This window comes from Cygnus olor, chromosome 3 (genome assembly GCF_009769625.2).
Source record: "Cygnus olor isolate bCygOlo1 chromosome 3, bCygOlo1.pri.v2, whole genome shotgun sequence".
In the NCBI taxonomy this organism is placed as follows: Eukaryota; Metazoa; Chordata; class Aves; order Anseriformes; family Anatidae; genus Cygnus; species Cygnus olor.
Genome location: NC_049171.1, coordinates 38603157 through 38621310, shown reverse-complemented (window position 1 = coordinate 38621310; position 18154 = coordinate 38603157). Strand labels below are relative to the sequence as shown.

Genomic DNA, 18154 nt, shown 5'->3' with positions numbered 1-18154 from the left:
GCTGCCCGCGCGTGAGGAGCGCCTCCGGCGCTGCCAGGGCCAGGACAAAAGGCACATTAACACGTGATGGCAGCCGGGCTTCATAAATGGGACCGGAGAGGGGCGGCAGGCTGCGGGGGGTGACGGGGGACGAGGCGGCGGCGGCGGTGGTGGTGGCGGCGGCGGGTGCCGGAGCCCGAGCCCGCTGCCTGCCCGCCTCGCTCGCTGCCTGCGGGCGGAGGCGGCGGAGGAGGGCCGGGGGCGGCCCGCGGCGAGGGGGGGGGGGGGGGGGGGGAGGCGGCGGTGGAGGAGCGGCAGCCGCCCGTGGAGCGAGGGCGGCGGTGGTCGGAGAGGAGGCGCCAAGGGGGGAGAAGAAGTCTCCCACCTCCTCCTTCCCCTCGCCGGCACCGCCTCCTCGGCGCTCCCCAGTGCCGGGGTGCCCGGGCGGGGCGGCGCTCCCGCTCCCCGATCCCTGCCGGGGGTCGGCGCGGCCGGAGCAGGAGGGGGACACGCGGCCGGTGCCGTGCCGAGGGTAAGGAGGGCGGGGGGGCTGCGGGGACGGAGGGAAGGAGGGAGGGAAGGAGGAAGGGGGGTCCCGGCGGGGCCGAGCCCCTCGAAGTTTGTCGCCGGGGGAGCGACGCCGCCTGCCCCGACGGCGGGGCGGCCGCACCGCGCTGCCCCCTTCTCCGCCAGCCCGGAGGGAGCCCGAGCGGCTTTGGCGAGCCGGGGGTCGGGGACGGGTCCCCCGGGACACCCGAGGTTTGCTGCCCTCGTCCCGGCCCCGTCTCGGTCCCCGTGCGCTTCACCCTCGCCAAACTCCGCAGGGGTGCTGGGTGGGAGGGGGGCAGCCCCTCCGTAGGGTGTCCCCGCGGGGTTTTGGGGCCGGCTGGGGTCCGCCTGAAACTGGGAGGTGTGTGTGTGTGTGGGGAGCTCCGTAAACTTCAGGCGGTGTCTGTCGTGTGAAGCCTTCGGGCGGTCCGGCGCCGTGCCGAGTGACCGGATGGGTTTCTCCTACCCGGGCATCTTTTTGTTCCCAAGCCGGCTGCAGAGCTCCGCCGGGAGCACCCCTGGATGAGGTACGTACCCAGCCCCCGGCAGCAGGCAGCTCCTTCCCGTGATTTCGGTTCGGTTGGGGGAAAATGGTGTCAGATGATGAAGTCCGGAGGTTTTTTCTGGTTTTGTTTTTTTCTAAAATTATCGTGAGCGGTGCTTTCTGTATGCCGGTAAATGATCGCATTAACAGTTTTGGCGTGTGTCTTCTCCCTTCAAGAAGGAAAAGGGAGAGGTGCTCCATGGAGCCAGATAGCAAAATACTCCTTCTGGAGTACCCGCAAGTTTTTCTTAAAAAAAAAAAGAAGCCTAGCGTGGCTTTTTTGACCTGTTAAAGGTGTGCGACGTTTCTTTTTTTTTTTTTCCTTGCACGTATCATCTTGTTTTCATTGTTATTGTTCACCTTTTCTTAAAGGAATATGGCAATCTCTGCTGGGGGTGGCATTGCTGCTCACATGTATCGAGATCATGGGGAGGATCAGAGTGCTCTTTAGTACAGTATTTAATACCAAAATGTGCAACATAAAAAAAAAAAATACCTTGGGAGTACTTAATTCTCCTCAAATTACACCTAGTATCAACTGCTAGCGCAGGTTTTTTCTTCTAAAAAAGAAAAAAAAAAGGTGTGACTCTGCCTGCATAATAAATATTCGTACTAGAGTTTATTAAATCAACTGTAAAAGAAATGAATATAATGTCTTTAAACACTTTAGAGGATGAATGTGTAATTCCTGATTTGCTTGAGGTTAAAATTAGTTTTGTAGCAACCAGGATACATCTTTGCTTTATTATCCATTGGTCTTTGGAATGAGAGGCAAAGCCATTTGAATAAAAGCATTTTAAAACAAAACTGATAAAAGCAATAATCATTTGACTGAGCCAGCAGGCATCTATTGCTGAGGGGGGAGAAAAAAAAGTTGGCAAGGTAAAGAAATTGATTATTTGCTTTGAATTTATCTCATCAACTGTTCGGTAACACCTGAAACCACAGTAATGAAATAAAAATACCTACAAAACTCTAGGGGAAAGTGGAAACAGGTTTTAGTATTGTGAGGGTGGGCTGGTGGGTGCTTTGATCCTGGCTGTTGTTCTTTGGTGAATTATGTTAGCTCAGTTGCATAAAGAACGCTGTTAAGAGCCTTCATGCTCTGCTGAAGGAATGGCACATCTCAGCCAAGGCATGTCTGTCTTTCCATTTCTGTGTTCACAGGTTTCTGATTGGGCAACAAAAGTTTAGAAATGGAATAACTTTTTTTTCCCCCCAGTCATTTCTGACTTCCATCTTTTAATGTGGCCATCCCCCAGTGCTTGCAAACTGTGATTCCGCTCAGATTTTGGTGCTGACAGTGTTACACACTGGGGAGGGAGAGCTCGGGTGGCTTTCCTTTCTGTTGGATAAAAGTAGGTGAGGAGATTAAATGGCAGGGGAGAACCCAAACCCGTGTACTTACTTAGTGTTGCCTGGGCGTTTTGCAAATACATCACCGCTCCTGGTTCCTCAGGTCTGTCTCATGCACTGTCTCCCACTCCCCCGGTTTCTCTACTTGTGCGCTTTTTAAGGGGAATTACCTTCACTTCTCACGTGCAAACTTTGTGACCTCTCTCTAGCTGTTCAGTGGGCTCTGGAGGCATCGGCAGAATTCATTTTGTCAACAGTGATTTCTCTTCATTTCTTTGCAGATGTCTATATTGACTTTATCTCATTCTCCTCGTGAAACAGTAAATGGTTTTAGATACATTTTTGCTGTAATTTCCCAGATAGGTTGGGCTATCTACGATGATGAATGTTCTACAGAACCACTCATCAACCATTTAAGTGAGAATTTGGAGATTTTTCTCCTCCGTAGCAGCAAATTCGCACAGTCTGCTGCTGATTTAAAATATGTACTGCAGGCGACCCTAACACTGGGATTTGGCCAAGTTCAAAGCAGCTGTGCAGATGGACATAGAAGACAGAAGGCAGAGGGAAATAGACCCTTTTAATCATAACAAGGCTGCTCTTGTTTTCCTATCTATAGTGGAGATGCATGCCAGCCCCTTGTACTTAAAAGCAAGCTTGCAAATGTGCCAGAATAGACAGCAACAGCATTTGTTATTAATGCAAAGTTAAAAATGTGACAACCTGTCTTCTCAGTATTGCTCTTTATGTCTCCATTTCTACCCTGACGCTGCGCTGCTGCAAAAAAGCGCACAGCTAATTGCTGCTGGTGGGATAAGGATGCCCCCCAGAACTCAGGCTCGGTGAAAGTGCGTGGCTTTGTTAATGATCACTGAAACCAGCAATGACCTGTCCTTTTGAAATGGTCATAATGACTTACAAATCAATTGCTCGTTAGAAAGAACTTTTTTTTTTTTTTCTGAAGGTGCCATTGTTACCCATGAAAAATGATTTGGCTTGCAACATAAGGGTGGACCACGTTTTGTTACGACGTTGGTGCCTCATGCAGGGGCATTATGGTTATGCACACACAGTTCTGCCTCTCTCGAGTGGGAACATCCTTCTTTTTTCATCTAGCTGCCCACATCCAGATTACAGATAAAATAGATACTTCACTACTGTATTAGTTAATAAGATTTCATTCATTATACCTCAGCTGGACTGTTGGTGAAACCGGCTGCTTTGTGCCTTTCAGATGTTGTCTTGTTTGTGTAGATCAAGGCTAGATGGCATCGAATTTTACCTCAACCTGTATTAACCTCTTTTTATGGCAGTTGTATATTCTTCTTAGCGAAGGCGTGCTCACATACTACAAAGTACTGAGCAGCAGCAGTTCATTAGGGAATACTGTAAATTCCATTTCAGCCCTCGCTGGAATAATTTTCATATCTGCATTTTAGGAAAGCTTTTAAAGTTTGTACTTTGGGGTTTTGGGGCTCCCACCTTCCCTTTCCGGCGAACACGTGAAATGTGCTTGTTGCTCTGAGAAGTCATTATTTCTACCCAGTTCTGCCTCTGTTGAGCACAATCCAGTGCTGGATTCCAGACTGTGCCTGGAAAATTGTGTGGAATAGGTTTGGAGTGTGTGTATATAGATACCCATACGTATATATTCTAGCAAAATAATTTTTACAGGATCTCAGTGATAGATGTGCTAATTTTAGATGCTTGTTTTTCCCCAGGAAGGCTGTGTATGAGGGAATTCAAAAAGATACTCAGCAGTTATCTTGCCTGTATGTTTTGTACCTACACTGCTAGCTTGTCTGTCTGTCCTCTGGCACCAGGAATTTGAGTTTCTGCATGACAAACACTACTGCAGCGTTTGTGAGACTTTGCACAGTTGTTCCTCTAGGCATGTGTATGTGTTTGTGTATGTCTATCTGTAAGTTTATACGTGTATATATATATACACACACACACAAATCCATAGCTCATCCCTCAGTATCTTTTAACCATTTCTTCAAATAACCATGAAATATTGGTTGGAGTCTTCTCTGCATTTTGTTGTTCTGGTTACTTTGATACCAGATTCTACTGTAATTCTTTCTCACTTCTCCTTTTCTCTCCCTCTCTCCTTTTTTTAAAAAAGAAAAGCATCTGCATATTTCAAAGACATGCACCATTGCCAAGCAATCTGGTGTAGTAGCTTAATATGCTGGCAAATAATTTCACAAGTTGTTTGTGTGTGTGAAGGCAGTATATTTGAATATCATTATATTCTGAATGTAGATATGAAGAGAGTTATCTGAGCTTATTTAAATTTTATGAAAGGCCAGACAGCTCCAGAAATGAAAAAATGTTTTACATCTTTTAATTGGAGTGCATATTACCATCCTCTGCTGACGGTGTGGGGGACATCACGTTCACCAAAAGCCTTTCTGTCCCAGCATCTGAGCACGGCCCATACGTGGTGACCTAATAACAGTTTTCAGGAGAAGTAGGCTCCCGAGGGCTGAGCAGAAGGAACATTGCTTTGCAATGTGCTGCTGACCTTCTCGGCCATTATCTGTGAGCCCTGCGTTCCTATTTCCTTCTCGGTGTGTTTATCCACCGTGTGGGTCATCCAGTGGCCACGTTCGAGCATCCTGTCTCCCTTTTCATTCTGAGGTATGTATCCCTTGCTTCATTTTCCTACGGAGTCTGGCGGGCTCGGCTGGTCTCCGCTGACTGTCCCCAGCTCAGCGCTGTGTGTCAGTCCGTACAGCGCTCTTCCTCAGGGACCTTGCACAGGACGGCTTCGCAGGGCCCTGTGCGTCTTCTCTCACCCTTTGAATACAGATCAAAAATGGACTTTCAAAAGAGCAAGCTGTTGCCTACAGAGCAGTGGGTCTCTTCTTTCTTTCAGGTGAGATCTGAAAGTCCCACTAGCTACATCCTTCAGCCTGTGGAGGTGTCTCTGAAGTCCTCCTAGCTCAGAAGAGCAGGGAGGTTTTCTCTCGTGAGTTTTCTCCTTCACCCAATCTGCTTTCCCCAAGCCAGTCACAAAGGCAATTCTTCTATTTCCCTAAAATCCGCATCCCCTGCCTACCAGGGACTCCTTCCACTTGTCTTCCTCTCTTACCTTCCCCTGGTTTGCACCTGTCTCACTTGGAGACATCCTATTCCCTGTCTTGGTCATCAGTTTTCTTTCCCTTCTCTTTGCACTCCCATTCACACTGCTTAACCCCCATTACTTTGCCTTTCATCATCTCTTTGCAGTCTAGCAGAGACTTCAAATAAAACTTGTTTCAGACACGGTTTCTTGCGAGGGGAAGGAGGAGAGCAGTCATGCACTGTGTGGTTTATTAAGATTTCTCCCTGGAGCCTAATGTTTTTCCTGCCTTTCTGGTTCTAATCTGTACTCTTTTAATAAAGTTCACTAATATTTTCTGCTGCTACAAATTCTTGACCTTTTTTCTTCTGCTCTGGCTGTTATGTGGAAGCTGTTTTCTTGGAGTGGTTAACTCTTTGCTAATAAATGTGTTTCTCCCACAGCTTCATGATCTAGATGTCAGGTTCTTCTGGGGACCTCCAGCATTCAGCATCCAGTGGAGTCTGAGCCCTTTATGTCCTGTGCCGCTCTTTGCAGTTACTTCTATCTCTTCAGATACATCTTGTGTGCCAAGCTGCTGTCTCTTCCAGGAAATCAAGTGTTCGGTCCCCATCTCTTTTGCACCTTTCTGGGCTTCTCTTTCTCCATTTAACATTTATGTCGATTCTGCCCAGCAGTGGTAAGCATCTGCACCTCTTGGCATTAGAGAATGATCAGAAAAGGTGCAGGGAAAAAAAAATCCCCTTTTTTGGAATATTGAAATCCAAGATAAGTCCTCTTCTAAAAAAACTTTGAGAGTTCAAAACTGACCAATTTAATGAGTCCTCATCTGTTTTCCTTAATGTTCATTAAGGAATATGTATCAAACTACTCTTATTATGTTCTTTCTGTTTTATTGGGAAGTTGGTCCCTATACGGGAGCTGTTTTTCAGCAAATACCAGGTCACTCCAGTGTTTCCGTTTCATCTGAACTTGTTAGACTTCAGCAAGCGTCTTCATTGCCTCCCAAAACTGTCTTTCAATGTTAGGATACATAACAAACTGTGAAAGGTTGCCAAATCCCATGTTTGCACTATGTTTCTGTTATAAAAAAGCCACCTCTGCGTCCCCTCCTTTCTCCCCGAGGACAGGCAGGCTGGGTGGCTGTGCTTTCCCTGTCAGGACTTTGTCTTGCCCAGAACCGTGTAGGAAATGTGTGTGTTTCACAAGGAACACAAGGGGGTTTTGAGCAAAATCAGGAGCTTTGGAGGGTTTTCACGGCCAGGTGGGGCATTTGCCCCCCCGCTCTTTCCTCTGCAGCTGCATGATTCATGCGTTTCTCTGGATATGGGAGACACCAGTTGTAATCCTTGGTTGGCTTGATGAGAGAGAGGGCTTCAAACCAAGCTTCTCTCCTGCATGGCGTGCTGGAATATCCATCAGCGCCATTATTTCTGGGTGTTTAACTCGTGGTACGACGTGGAACAATTCCAACAGGTCAGAGAGTGACGGCAGAGCAGAGGTTGCCATCACGCTCACCTGGGGTGCAGGAGAGCAAAGTTCAGGCCCTTCTGCACCAGACGGAGCAGGACTTCAACCTCGTCTCTGCAGCACTCCGGCCTCTCCAATCTGAGGTACCTGGCCGTGTGGGAGTGAGGCGCGGCCTCTCCTTCCCTGTGCCTGCAGGCCCTGCCTGTGCTACGAGTGCACACACACCTCACCGACAGAACTTGGGAGGGAGGAAATAATGTCATTTCTTTGAGAAATGTTGTCAGTCACCAGATAACTCTCCCTATGCCCCCCGATTGTTTGGCGTTTGTCATTCAGACTGTCAGCTGCTGGGGACTGTCATTTAGGGACAGTTTGCCCCCAAATTAGAACAAGCCAGCTCCCATCCCGTTAGTGTGCAAATGGTATATTAATTAGCATAAATAACCAGGTAGCTGTGGCTTCTGGCTAATTCATATTCCACTTGAGAGAGGTACCAATCAGCATGTTGCATAAGAACCAAATTTGGTTCAGTACTTGCATGCAGTAGCTTACCCCATAGCTGGCAGTGCCTTGCTGTAAGAAGATATCATCCCTAATTTGCTCCTGTCCTAGCTTCAGCGCTCTGTCCTTCTCTCAGAGAAAATCCCCGCTGAAGTGAATGCAAGTTTTCCAGAATCAGGAGTGACAGTGTATTTGCCATTCATAGCCTAGGAGTTATGCAGTGTTGGCGTGGTAAAACAGTAAATAGGAAAGGGATAACATGGCTTTCATGTTCCCCTCAACATTTTTTTTTCTTGCTTGATGTTATTGAGTCTTAGAGTGCCATTTCTCAGGCTCTGTATTTCTTTCTCTGAGGCGTAGAAACCTTGCTCTGTCCTCGAAGCAGTATTGTTCCTCCTTATATGGGTTAAGGTAATTATTAACCATATAAATTTTCATTTTATAGGACAGTTCTGATTCCTGGAGGCCAACAGTTACTATAGTGGCTCCCATTTCTCTCACATGTTTTCAGCCGACTCCATATGAGTATAAATTATTCTGTTTCTCATGTGGCAGAATTTGTGGACCTCATTTGGCTGGAGTCTGAGTGTACTGGGTGCTGTGCAGACATATTAGCAGATAAAAGACCTCTGAAGGACTTACAAGCTTTATAACATGTGAGCAAGAAGAATGAATTTATGTATCTTTGCGCAATCAAAACTATGTTTCAATTATACCTACTTGTCCTTTAGCCTGTTCTTAATTAGCTGTAGATATCATAGAAGAAATGTATAAACATGGAGATCAAAATATTTTAAAATAGAAACTGGGAAGGTTTGGTTGTGGATTTCCCTTGTTTTGATTTCTTTCCACATCAACATTTTCTGCAGTTATCAGTAGCATCACTGTATTGCTGATAATTACTTTCTTAGGAAGAACGTCAAATGTTCAGTGTTTCTATCCAGGCTATTAAAATTGCTCTATCATTCAGCCTGTTTTGAAAATTGTAATAAATTCTGTCCTTTTATAAATGACTATAAAAACTTTCCAGCTCTCCCTCTCCCCCAGAACAGCAGGAGAAGCATTTTAAGGAGTCACCTTCTTGTTCCTCGTGTGAACTGGTGCTGTGGACCAGCTAGAAGTCCAGGGAAAGTGTAATTCTCCCTGTTGTCTGAGGTGGGTTTGCAGCCTTTTGCATATTACCTCATTTAGATTTTATCCAAGGGGTCTTGATATTCTGATAGCACCCCAGCTTCTTGTTAGGCTGTGTATAACCACACAGCAGAGGGCAGCAGAAAGATGTGCCCCTGCCTTCACCAATTCTTTCACTTTGAGGGTGAAGACTTCCCAACTTGGGAGTGTCTTCAACACTCAGCTGATGTTTTACACCTCGTATGTTTGGACCCCGGTAAGGCAGGCTGGAATAGGCTAGATGAAGTTAAATCCAGGTCTCTGAAGACGCTAACCAACGTGCTTGTAAGAGCCACTCCATCTAGTGGCAGTCCCTTTGCACAGCTAGTCTGGCAGTGCCAGCCGACAGCGGCAGGCTAATGGGAGAAGTGGCACAGTCTAAAATGGTGTGCAGCTATGGGCTTGCTGTTTTTATCCTTTGGGAAAAAAAGACACTCGATTTTTTTATGTATTTTTTTTTATCCTTATCCGTCGTCAAAATTCATTGCTTACTGCGAGTTGCTGCATGCACTCACATAAATACACTGAAAATGTTGAGCGCCGGCATCAGCGCAGGCTCTTACTCATCTCTAATCAATGTTTCTGTTCTTTTTAAAGCCATTTTAAAATGAGCAAAGTTGTAGAGCCCATTTAAGGAAGGGACCAAGCTGTGAGCTCGGGAGTCTCAAATCCTGTGTTAAGGAGCTCGCCAGGCAGGAGGGCTCGTCCTCTCCAGCTGCTGGTATCGAGGGACCTTGGCTGGGGAACGGAGCCCTCACCTGCAGCCTTCATCCAGAGAGGAGGAGGGATCGATGCAGAGGACCCTTGTCTGCCAGGGAGGCTGTAAGAAGCCGCAGAGGCTCCCAGGAGGGATGTTAGTGGGTCTCGGGCAGTGTTGGATTGTGTTGGATGGAAGCCACCTGGGAAGAGCAGTGCCTGCCACAGGTGTCTGGCTGCACACGGGGACAGAAGAGCTCAGAGCCAAAACTCTTGCGATGCTGATGCTTCCACCTCACCAAACAAAAAGATCAGCTTTTCAGTCGATTCTAAACCGTGCAGCGCCTCAGACTGTGACCTGGACACCCAGTGCCAAAAGCCCGGTCTTGTTTTCACTACGTGGCCGTGAAAAACCTCAGTGATTGCTTCACTGCATTTCAGTATTGTAGTTTACACTGGGACAAGCTCTATCTAAATTAAAATAAAGCAAATTCCAGTAAAGTACAATTCCAGATCACGGGAATGGCTGTTTTACTGCAACTTTAATAAAAATCAACTGCTACTTGAATAGGTGCACGCACACATACTGCTAGAAATTTCCAATTATGATTTTCCCAGCAGCAAACAAAAACAAAATTAATGTCAGCTGCATCCCCCAAAGCCTAAACTACACTACTAATGAACTCCCAAGTACTCTCAAAGAAAACTCTTTACAGAGACAATAAGGTGGAAATTACTGTAATAATCTCAAAGTAAAAATACAGAGGAAAAAAAGTCATTGAAATTCAGAGTAAGGCTTGCCTCTCCTGATCCCATTAACCACGTTGTTAGCATAGCATATGCATGCATAGTGATATTGTCACATAACTCACTGACACCTTTAAAAGAGCACACGGGAATTCGTGTTCTTTCATTTGTATTTCAAACAAAGGTAGGGGTTGTAGCACGGCTGGCACCTTATTATGAGGATGTATATACTTAACGTGACTCCAGCGGGGACTAGCTACCTCATAACAATTTGTTTGTCTGTCTGGCAGAAGTGCTCAGTCACATACAATTTTTGAAGCTTTACTCAAACATAATCTTCTCAACATGGGGCTGTGGCTTTAATCATTAAAATGGTTGTCTTTCTTCTGACAGAAATAAACTGGAGTAACTGAGTACCACAGCCATCTTCACATCTTTATAAAACTATTTTTTCAATAACAATTTACTCATCTCTGGTTTTAAACTGGTGGTGTGACCCTGAGTTTAAAGTTGCCAGATTTCACCAAAAGCAGACTTGTCAGCAGGGTCATTTTTACAACACGTAAAATCTGCAAGGTCTACCAGGAACAGCTGTAAGGCACCTTCTGGAAGAACAGTACCTTGCCTGCAATTAGATTATTGCAGTTCTTTTTTAATGTGCCCTTCAGTGACATTTCCCTCCCTCACTAATCAAACCCTCAAAATTTAATTCCTTAACGTATTTTAAGATTGTCTAATAATTCTTTTTTTACTTGCTGAGCAGTGGCGTCTGCAAAAGCTGACACAGCGAGTATCCGTGTTACGTATTTGACTGTCCTGTGCATCCTGGCTTTTCTGTAGTCCTCCTCATCTTCAGCACCAACATGGCAGTGTCTTCTGGAGGTTGGGGGTCATATGCTTCCTTTAATGCTCTATGTCCAGGCCTGCTGAATTAAATGGAAAATGTTGTGTTAATGAGCTATGGATGAAGTCTCAGGTGTCTAGATGCCCAGTGAAGGCACAGTATAAATATAAATCTCACCAGAATCTCAGCTTCTTTTGGAGGTGATCATGGCTTCTTCACTTTTTAAGTATTGGTATTGTTGTAGAGAGGTATCCTTTTCCTCTTTCTTTCAGTTTTTATGGAAAAGCTGTGGTACTTAGGGTGCGAGTCTCCTCTTTCAGAGTTGCAGTTCTCTGGATTTTGGCAGCTAACCTCTGGTGGTCTGGCCATTTATTGTCAGGTGTGTGAAGCGCAGAGATTAGGCCAGCACAAGCCTGTATATGGCATCGGGGATTTCTTGGGTGTCTCAGGCAATTTCCTCCATTCTAAAAGCATGAAAAAGATAGCTTTTGTTACTGCTGCTGACGCAGTCATCTAGATATCCCATAGCAGATACAGAATAGCTGTAGCACACCGAACCAGTGATTCCAGCTCTTTGCATTCAGGCCGCTCACTGCCACTCTCGCAATAGAAGGGGACCCTAAAGCAGATGTTCAATGCATATTCAAGGAGTGTTACATGGGCAAAGTTAAATAAAGGAGCACAGCATAAAAAGAGCTGTAAGACCTGTCTTACATGTTGATGCCTGTGTGATGCTCAGACACTGATGAGCGTGCTCTCCCAGGGGTACCCTGACCAGGAATTACATCCTGACAAATCACCACCCATGAGCACAGGCTGGGCATGACAGGACTCAGAGACCAGTGGCTACCTGGGCACCTTCTGCTGGGTTCCCAGTTTCTGGGGGGACCAAATGTCCCCCCAGAAATTGAATTAAATGGAAAGTCTCCAGTGGGAAGAGCTACCTTTCAATGTTTCTCATGGGAGCAGTGGCTCCTGGTCCCTCTTGCCTGTAGTATTGGCTGGAGTTGCACCCTGACCCAAACTCTGCACCTTGTTTTTCTACGCAAGTGTCAACTCTCCTGATTGAGGCTTCTGACCCAAACCGAATGGGTCACTGCTACACACACTGATTTAGCAGCCCTCTTCATTTTTCCTGAAATTGTGGAGAGAACTGGGTAAATACTCCCCTCCCTCCTGTAGTCCAGGCATCCCAATTGCCTTGGTTTGCTTAGCAGAAGGAAGGAACTGAGTACTGAAACTATATCCAGGTCCCCATATTTATAGATGAAACACCTTGCTAATAAACTTGCACTAACAAATTCAGGATCTTAGTAGACCTCAAATTACTGAACAGGTTAATATGAATATGCAAGGTGAAGTAGGAAACTTAGAATGCATGGTTCCTTCCCTGTTCTCTCTGTGTTGTCAGGTTTTCAAAGCCCTTGGTGCCTTTTGAAAGAAAAGCAATGAAGGTGATGATTCAGTTTAATGCTGTTCCTGCAGTTGCACTTGGTATTATCTAAATGAAGCAAGCCCAAGGAATATTAGTCTGCAAGGTACTTTGCAATCAGAAGCTAAGTTCAGATCTAGAGAAAAATATCTTTATGGTGGAGCGGCTTGGAACGTTTTGATGAGAAATGAAAATTACTTTTCTGTGGAATACTCAGTTCTCTGCACCTCCAATTTTTTTGCTCCACTGGTAAGGTAATTCAGTTTTAGTGAAATCCAGGTGATTTCTTTCTGAGTGCGCGACTCATTCTTACTTCAGCAGGTGGCAAAGGCTAGACCTGCAGTGAATACAAGAGAAAGGTTGATTTTGTTTGTCACAGTTCAACTAAGTTGTTTGTGGAGTTTGTCTCCCTGTTTATCTTAACGAGGTTTGGTCTTTTCCCCTTCTAGGACTTCCTCAGATGTGTTTTTCCGTCCTCCAAGTCTCTTTGAAACCAGCAAGACTGGGGTTATGAAGTCAATCCTAGATGGCCTCGCAGATACAACTTTCCGAACAATTACGACAGATCTCCTTTACGTGGGCTCCAACGATATCCAGTACGAAGACATGAAAGGCGACATGGCATCCAAGCTGGGATACTACCCCCAGAAGTTCCCCCTCTCCTCCTTCAGGGGTGATCCTTTCCAAGAAAAAATGACTGCGGGAGATGATCCCCTGCTGAGCATTATTCCCTCAGACCAGATCAATATCACAGAGTTTTACAACAAGTCCTTGTCCACGTTTAAGGATAATGAGGAGAACATACAGTGTGGGGAGAACTTCATGGATATGGAGTGCTTTATGATCCTGAACCCCAGCCAGCAGCTGGCCATCGCCGTTCTGTCGCTCACCCTGGGTACCTTCACGGTCCTCGAGAACCTCCTGGTCCTGTGTGTCATCCTCCACTCCCGAAGCCTCCGGTGTAGGCCCTCCTACCACTTCATCGGCAGCCTGGCTGTGGCCGACCTCCTGGGCAGCGTGATTTTTGTCTACAGTTTTGTTGATTTCCATGTTTTCCACCGGAAGGACAGCCCGAACGTCTTCTTGTTCAAACTGGGTGGAGTTACAGCCTCCTTCACCGCCTCCGTAGGTAGCCTTTTCCTCACGGCAATAGACCGGTACATCTCTATACACAGGCCGCTCGCTTACAAAAGGATTGTTACCCGACCAAAGGCTGTCGTAGCGTTTTGTGTGATGTGGACCATCGCCATCGTAATAGCCGTTCTTCCCCTGCTCGGCTGGAACTGCAAAAAGCTCAACTCCGTGTGTTCAGACATATTCCCTCTCATCGACGAGACGTACCTGATGTTCTGGATCGGGGTCACCAGCGTCCTCTTGCTGTTCATTGTCTATGCCTACATGTACATACTGTGGAAGGCGCACAGCCACGCTGTTCGCATGATTCAGCGTGGCACGCAGAAAAGCATAATCATTCAGACTACGGAGGATGGTAAAGTACAGATCACTAGGCCTGATCAAACTCGTATGGACATCAGGTTAGCCAAAACCTTGGTCCTTATTCTAGTCGTTTTAATCATATGCTGGGGCCCTCTCCTCGCCATAATGGTGTACGATGTCTTTGGGAAAATGAACAAGCTCATCAAGACTGTCTTTGCCTTCTGTAGCATGCTCTGTCTGCTGAATTCGACAGTGAATCCCATCATCTACGCTCTGAGGAGCAAGGACTTACGACATGCCTTCCGCAGCATGTTCCCCACCTGCGAAGGGACTGCACAGCCTCTGGATAACAGCATGGAGTCTGACTGCCAGCACAAACACGCCAACAACACGGGGAACGTGCACAGGGCTGCCGAGAGCTGCATTAAGAGCACAGTTAAGATTGCCAAAGTGACCATGTCTGTCTCCACAGACACGACTGCTGAAGCGTTGTAAGCCAGAGACTTCTCAGCATTGTGAGAAAAGGAGTTAGTTTAAAAAAAAAAAATCAACAACAGAGAAAACCAAACCCATGGCTTAATGTGTTTGTACCCTCCTGTAATATTTTTCTTTTTGGTTTGTCATTGTAAGCTAAGCAATGGTTGTGTTAAGAGCATTACCATCAGCCAGTTCTTCGAGTTTTACAATTAGGGATTCGAGCTAAATTTTCAAAAGTTGTTTTTGTTTTTCTCAAAAAGGGTTTACTGAATAATAGTGAGTTTCCTGAAAGAGCACAGAGAAAAATATCAAGCTAGCAAAAGTTCCTTAAGGGTGTGTAAAGAAAAATTGTGAAACCTAATTGAAAACTAATGCATCCTAAAACAATACCATCAAATAAGAAAAAGCCTTGTAATCATGCTGTTCATTTCAATGTGAAATGTATTTCATGTCTGTAAGTAATAGGAGTTTTTGATTTTTTCCAAAAGCGGCAGTGCTGAGTTTTAGAGGTTTTGTAAAAATGTGTTGTCCCGTGAATTGTATGCTGTTTTATTATGTGTTATTGATATTTGTCCGATTAAACAAAGTGATAAGGTAGATTTACGTGGAAATAATGTGAAACGTGATATGTAAACCCCATTGAAAACACTTACTGTATTTGAAGAATTCCTATGAGCTATTTTGGAAATTTTACACTTTTAGTGGTCTTCTGTGGACTTAGAGGAAAGGCTTTGTGTTCTTCTACTAAAATTATTTCCCCACTACCTTTTACTTTCACATGCATATGAGAATAACAGCAACAAAGGAATAGAGGAGGAATATAAGAGAGGAATGCACTGGTTCAGACTTATTAAATACCACTGCGTTTATACAGGAGGACATTTACTGTTGTACAGACTATCGCCCTTCCCATGGGCGTTGTGTGAATACGAACACTGAAAGCGAAGGTCCCGGATTTTGGCTCCTTGAGTCGCATGCTGGTGCTGGACCACTGAAGACAGCATGTGTCTGACTCCATGTGTGATGTTATCACTGTGCCGTCGATGTATACTTGAAGTGTGTTGCATTCCTGTATCCCAGGTTTAAGCAGATCCAGAGCCTGAGATGCCAAACTCCAGCCTTCACTAAAAGAGGAGGAAATACTGTCAGGTTTAGGCATTTTCTTATCGTGTGAGCGTGTATATAAATAAATATCTGTGTGTGTGTATGTGTGTATGTATGCGTGTGTGTAAGTACACTAAGTGTGAGTCATGGTAGCATAACTAAGATAGGACACTATGACCAAATGTAAGCTGTATTTCTTGTTGCACGCTTTGCACACAAATTCTGTTTCTAAAATTGAGTTCTTCCAACTGATTACCGATGAAGGTACCGTGTCGCGAACATACAGATCCACGCTGAGGGGTGTATCCATGTGCTAGAGAAAGCAGCCTTCCAGTTGTGTTTGAGAATAAGGTGAAGCAGGAGGCAGAGCATGGCGTGAGCCAGCCCTGACCACCGCAGTGGCTGTTGAGGGTGATCCTGAAAACAGAGAATGCCAGGAATAAGGGATCGTTCACATCCTTCAGTACTCAAATCCAATTGCTTGAAGCAAGGTGAGCCTCACTGTGAAACCAGGATACAGATGACAAGTTTTGACACCGTGATCTTCAAGGAAGAAGTTGCTGATGAAAATGGTGACTGTGCTGCACGGTGGGATTGTTCTTGCAGCCTGGGACTTACACAAGGTGCACGTTGCTAGATAGTCTTTGAGTCACGGATGTTCTGTAACATCAAGGGTACTGGGTCCTGTTCTCTGCTGCCTTGCTTTTCTGGACCGTTTCCTCACCCTTCTTCAGCTGAGTTCTGCCAGAATAGCTGCGAAGGAGGCTTAGCCAGCTAGCTGCCTGACACGTGCCTGAGGTTGGCTCCCTCAGTGGCAGCGGGTCAGCAGAGCCAAATCCGTGCCATCCTGCAGTGGGATTACATAGCGAAAGAGAGCAGGGTGGTGCCCCTGGGGTTGCTGGCCACCAGGATGTCCCCGTGGCGTTTTGGATACGGTAGCACAGGTCAGAGCAGCTGGTAGCACAAACATCCAAGCTGAGTTCAGCTGGTGGCTCTTCAGTGGCTTAAGAGGCTGTGAGTTCAGGGCATGAAGACCTTGTGTGGGGTGGCACCTTCTGAAGATCTGGGCAGCAGAAGATGCAAGGGTATTCTCCTCCTCTGCCTCCCTCCCTGCAGCTAACCTGGGTGGTGGGACAGGGCGCCCTGCTCCCCAAGGGGCCAAGGCTAATCCTTCTCCTATCTAGATGTAGTCCATCCTAAAGCAATCCTCTTGGAGGGGAGGGGGGAAGCCCATTTCAAATGTAAAGGTGTTTTAAGAGCCATTTTTTAAACCGTCTTCTTGTGAATTAAATGCAAACTTTGTGGACTTTTCATTGTGCATTCAAGTTCTAAATTTTACGTGATAAATCATGGGACAATGGGGCTGTCTTGGCACTTAACTTGGTGCTTATTGATATAATAAGAAATAGCATCCTGTGAAACGTTACCGTCTATCATCAGTATCTTCATTTGCATAATGAGTTTTTCTAAAGCTCTGGGAACTGTGTCGGTTCACTTCGAACCATTTATTCAAGGGGTGGCAACCATTCCCCTGCAAGTTGCAAATGGAGTAGGATGACTGCTTCATTAGGAAAATCCGCTGCCGTCCCCAGATAAGCTGTGCTCCACCTTCAGCTCTAGGTATTCCCCGTTTGCAGCTGCCTGCCTTCACCTGGTGATAGCACAGCCACCCTGTGTTCCCCGGCCACCCACACCGTCACCATCCGACCAGCGATAGTTGCCGTTACGTGTCCCTGCCCACTCCACGTGTCGTGTAGCTAGACAAAGACCATCCGTGTTATGTTGCGTGCAGAGTTAGATTTCTCAACAGTCTTGATTGTATATTTGTAAAATATAATTTCCTCGATGCTGTGCAATCACTATCCACGTTTTTCTTGCACTGGCCTTTGGATGAAAATTTTTGTGTGTCTATTGTGAGATAGCGCATTTTACCTGCTGTTACTGGGCTGAATGTATGTAAATAAGTGGGGAAAAAAAAAAAAAAAAAGAAAAAGTCATCTGTACAAGCAGTGGCCTAAAAAGTCTGTAATTGTAGACTAGGACAATTGTTGAAGTTGCTGTGACATCTCAAATACTACCTTTGAATAAACTGTTTACAGGGTCTCTTGGGATGCTGTTTGATGGTGAAAGGAAAAAAAAAAATCCTCGTGATACTATAAGGTAAAGAAATTGGGTTACCTGAGCTTTTTATTTCCAGTGTTTCAAAGTGGAGAACATAACTCTTTATTGTCTGTAAATCTAACATTATTACTTCCTCTTAGAAGAATATTGTATCATTAGATGTTTGTTTGAGCTGGTAACATCCTTGCAACTGCTGCAATATTTTTCATTAGCAACCTGTATAATAGTTTGTACACAAGTACTGTTCAGATTGTCATGAAAAGTAGCTTTTTCCATTTACCTACCAGTAGCAGAATAGTATTTCTGTAAGATTTCCAGTGTATTACTACCATATCATATTTTATTTCTATAATGTAATTAAACTGTTATTTATTCAAGGAAAAAAGAAAAAGCATTCCTCTACTTTTTTTTTGTTTTCCAAATTTTGAGATAACTGAGGAAGCCACGTGATGATGCTGCCTCATCCCACAATCTGGTGCTCTACGTTTTGTTTATAAGTTTGTCTGTCAGATTCTGAAACAACTGCTTAAACAACTTGACAACAGGTTGTCAAGCTTTGTGGGGTTTAATTGTACACTGATATCTTTGAAGGAGGAGGTAGATTGTGTATTTCATATTTGTGTATTCGGTACTGTGGAGACAAGAGAGAAATGACAT

At 45.4% G+C, this 18154-nt stretch overlaps 1 protein-coding gene across 7 annotated transcripts; it reads left to right on the top strand.

The window, feature by feature from the left end:
- The first annotated feature begins 280 nt into the window (after positions 1 to 280).
- CNR1 (cannabinoid receptor 1) lies at positions 281 to 17390 on the top strand. 7 transcript variants are annotated; one of them, XR_005818504.1, is made up of 3 exons: positions 414 to 511; positions 8517 to 8624; positions 9237 to 10609. XR_005818504.1 is itself a non-coding variant. In XM_040552825.1 (3 exons), the coding sequence occupies exon 3, from the start codon at positions 12869 to 12871 to the stop codon at positions 14288 to 14290; it is 1422 nt and encodes a 473-aa protein (XP_040408759.1). In that variant the 5' UTR covers positions 414 to 511; positions 8517 to 8624; positions 12808 to 12868; the 3' UTR covers positions 14291 to 17390. The 7 variants fall into 7 exon arrangements, 5 of the variants coding, with proteins under 5 accessions (XP_040408757.1, XP_040408759.1, XP_040408760.1 ...); XM_040552825.1 differs by lacking the exon at positions 9237 to 10609 and adding an exon at positions 12808 to 17390; XR_005818505.1 differs by having other exon boundaries at positions 424 to 511; positions 8522 to 8624.
- Positions 17391 to 18154: the final 764 nt, after the last annotated feature.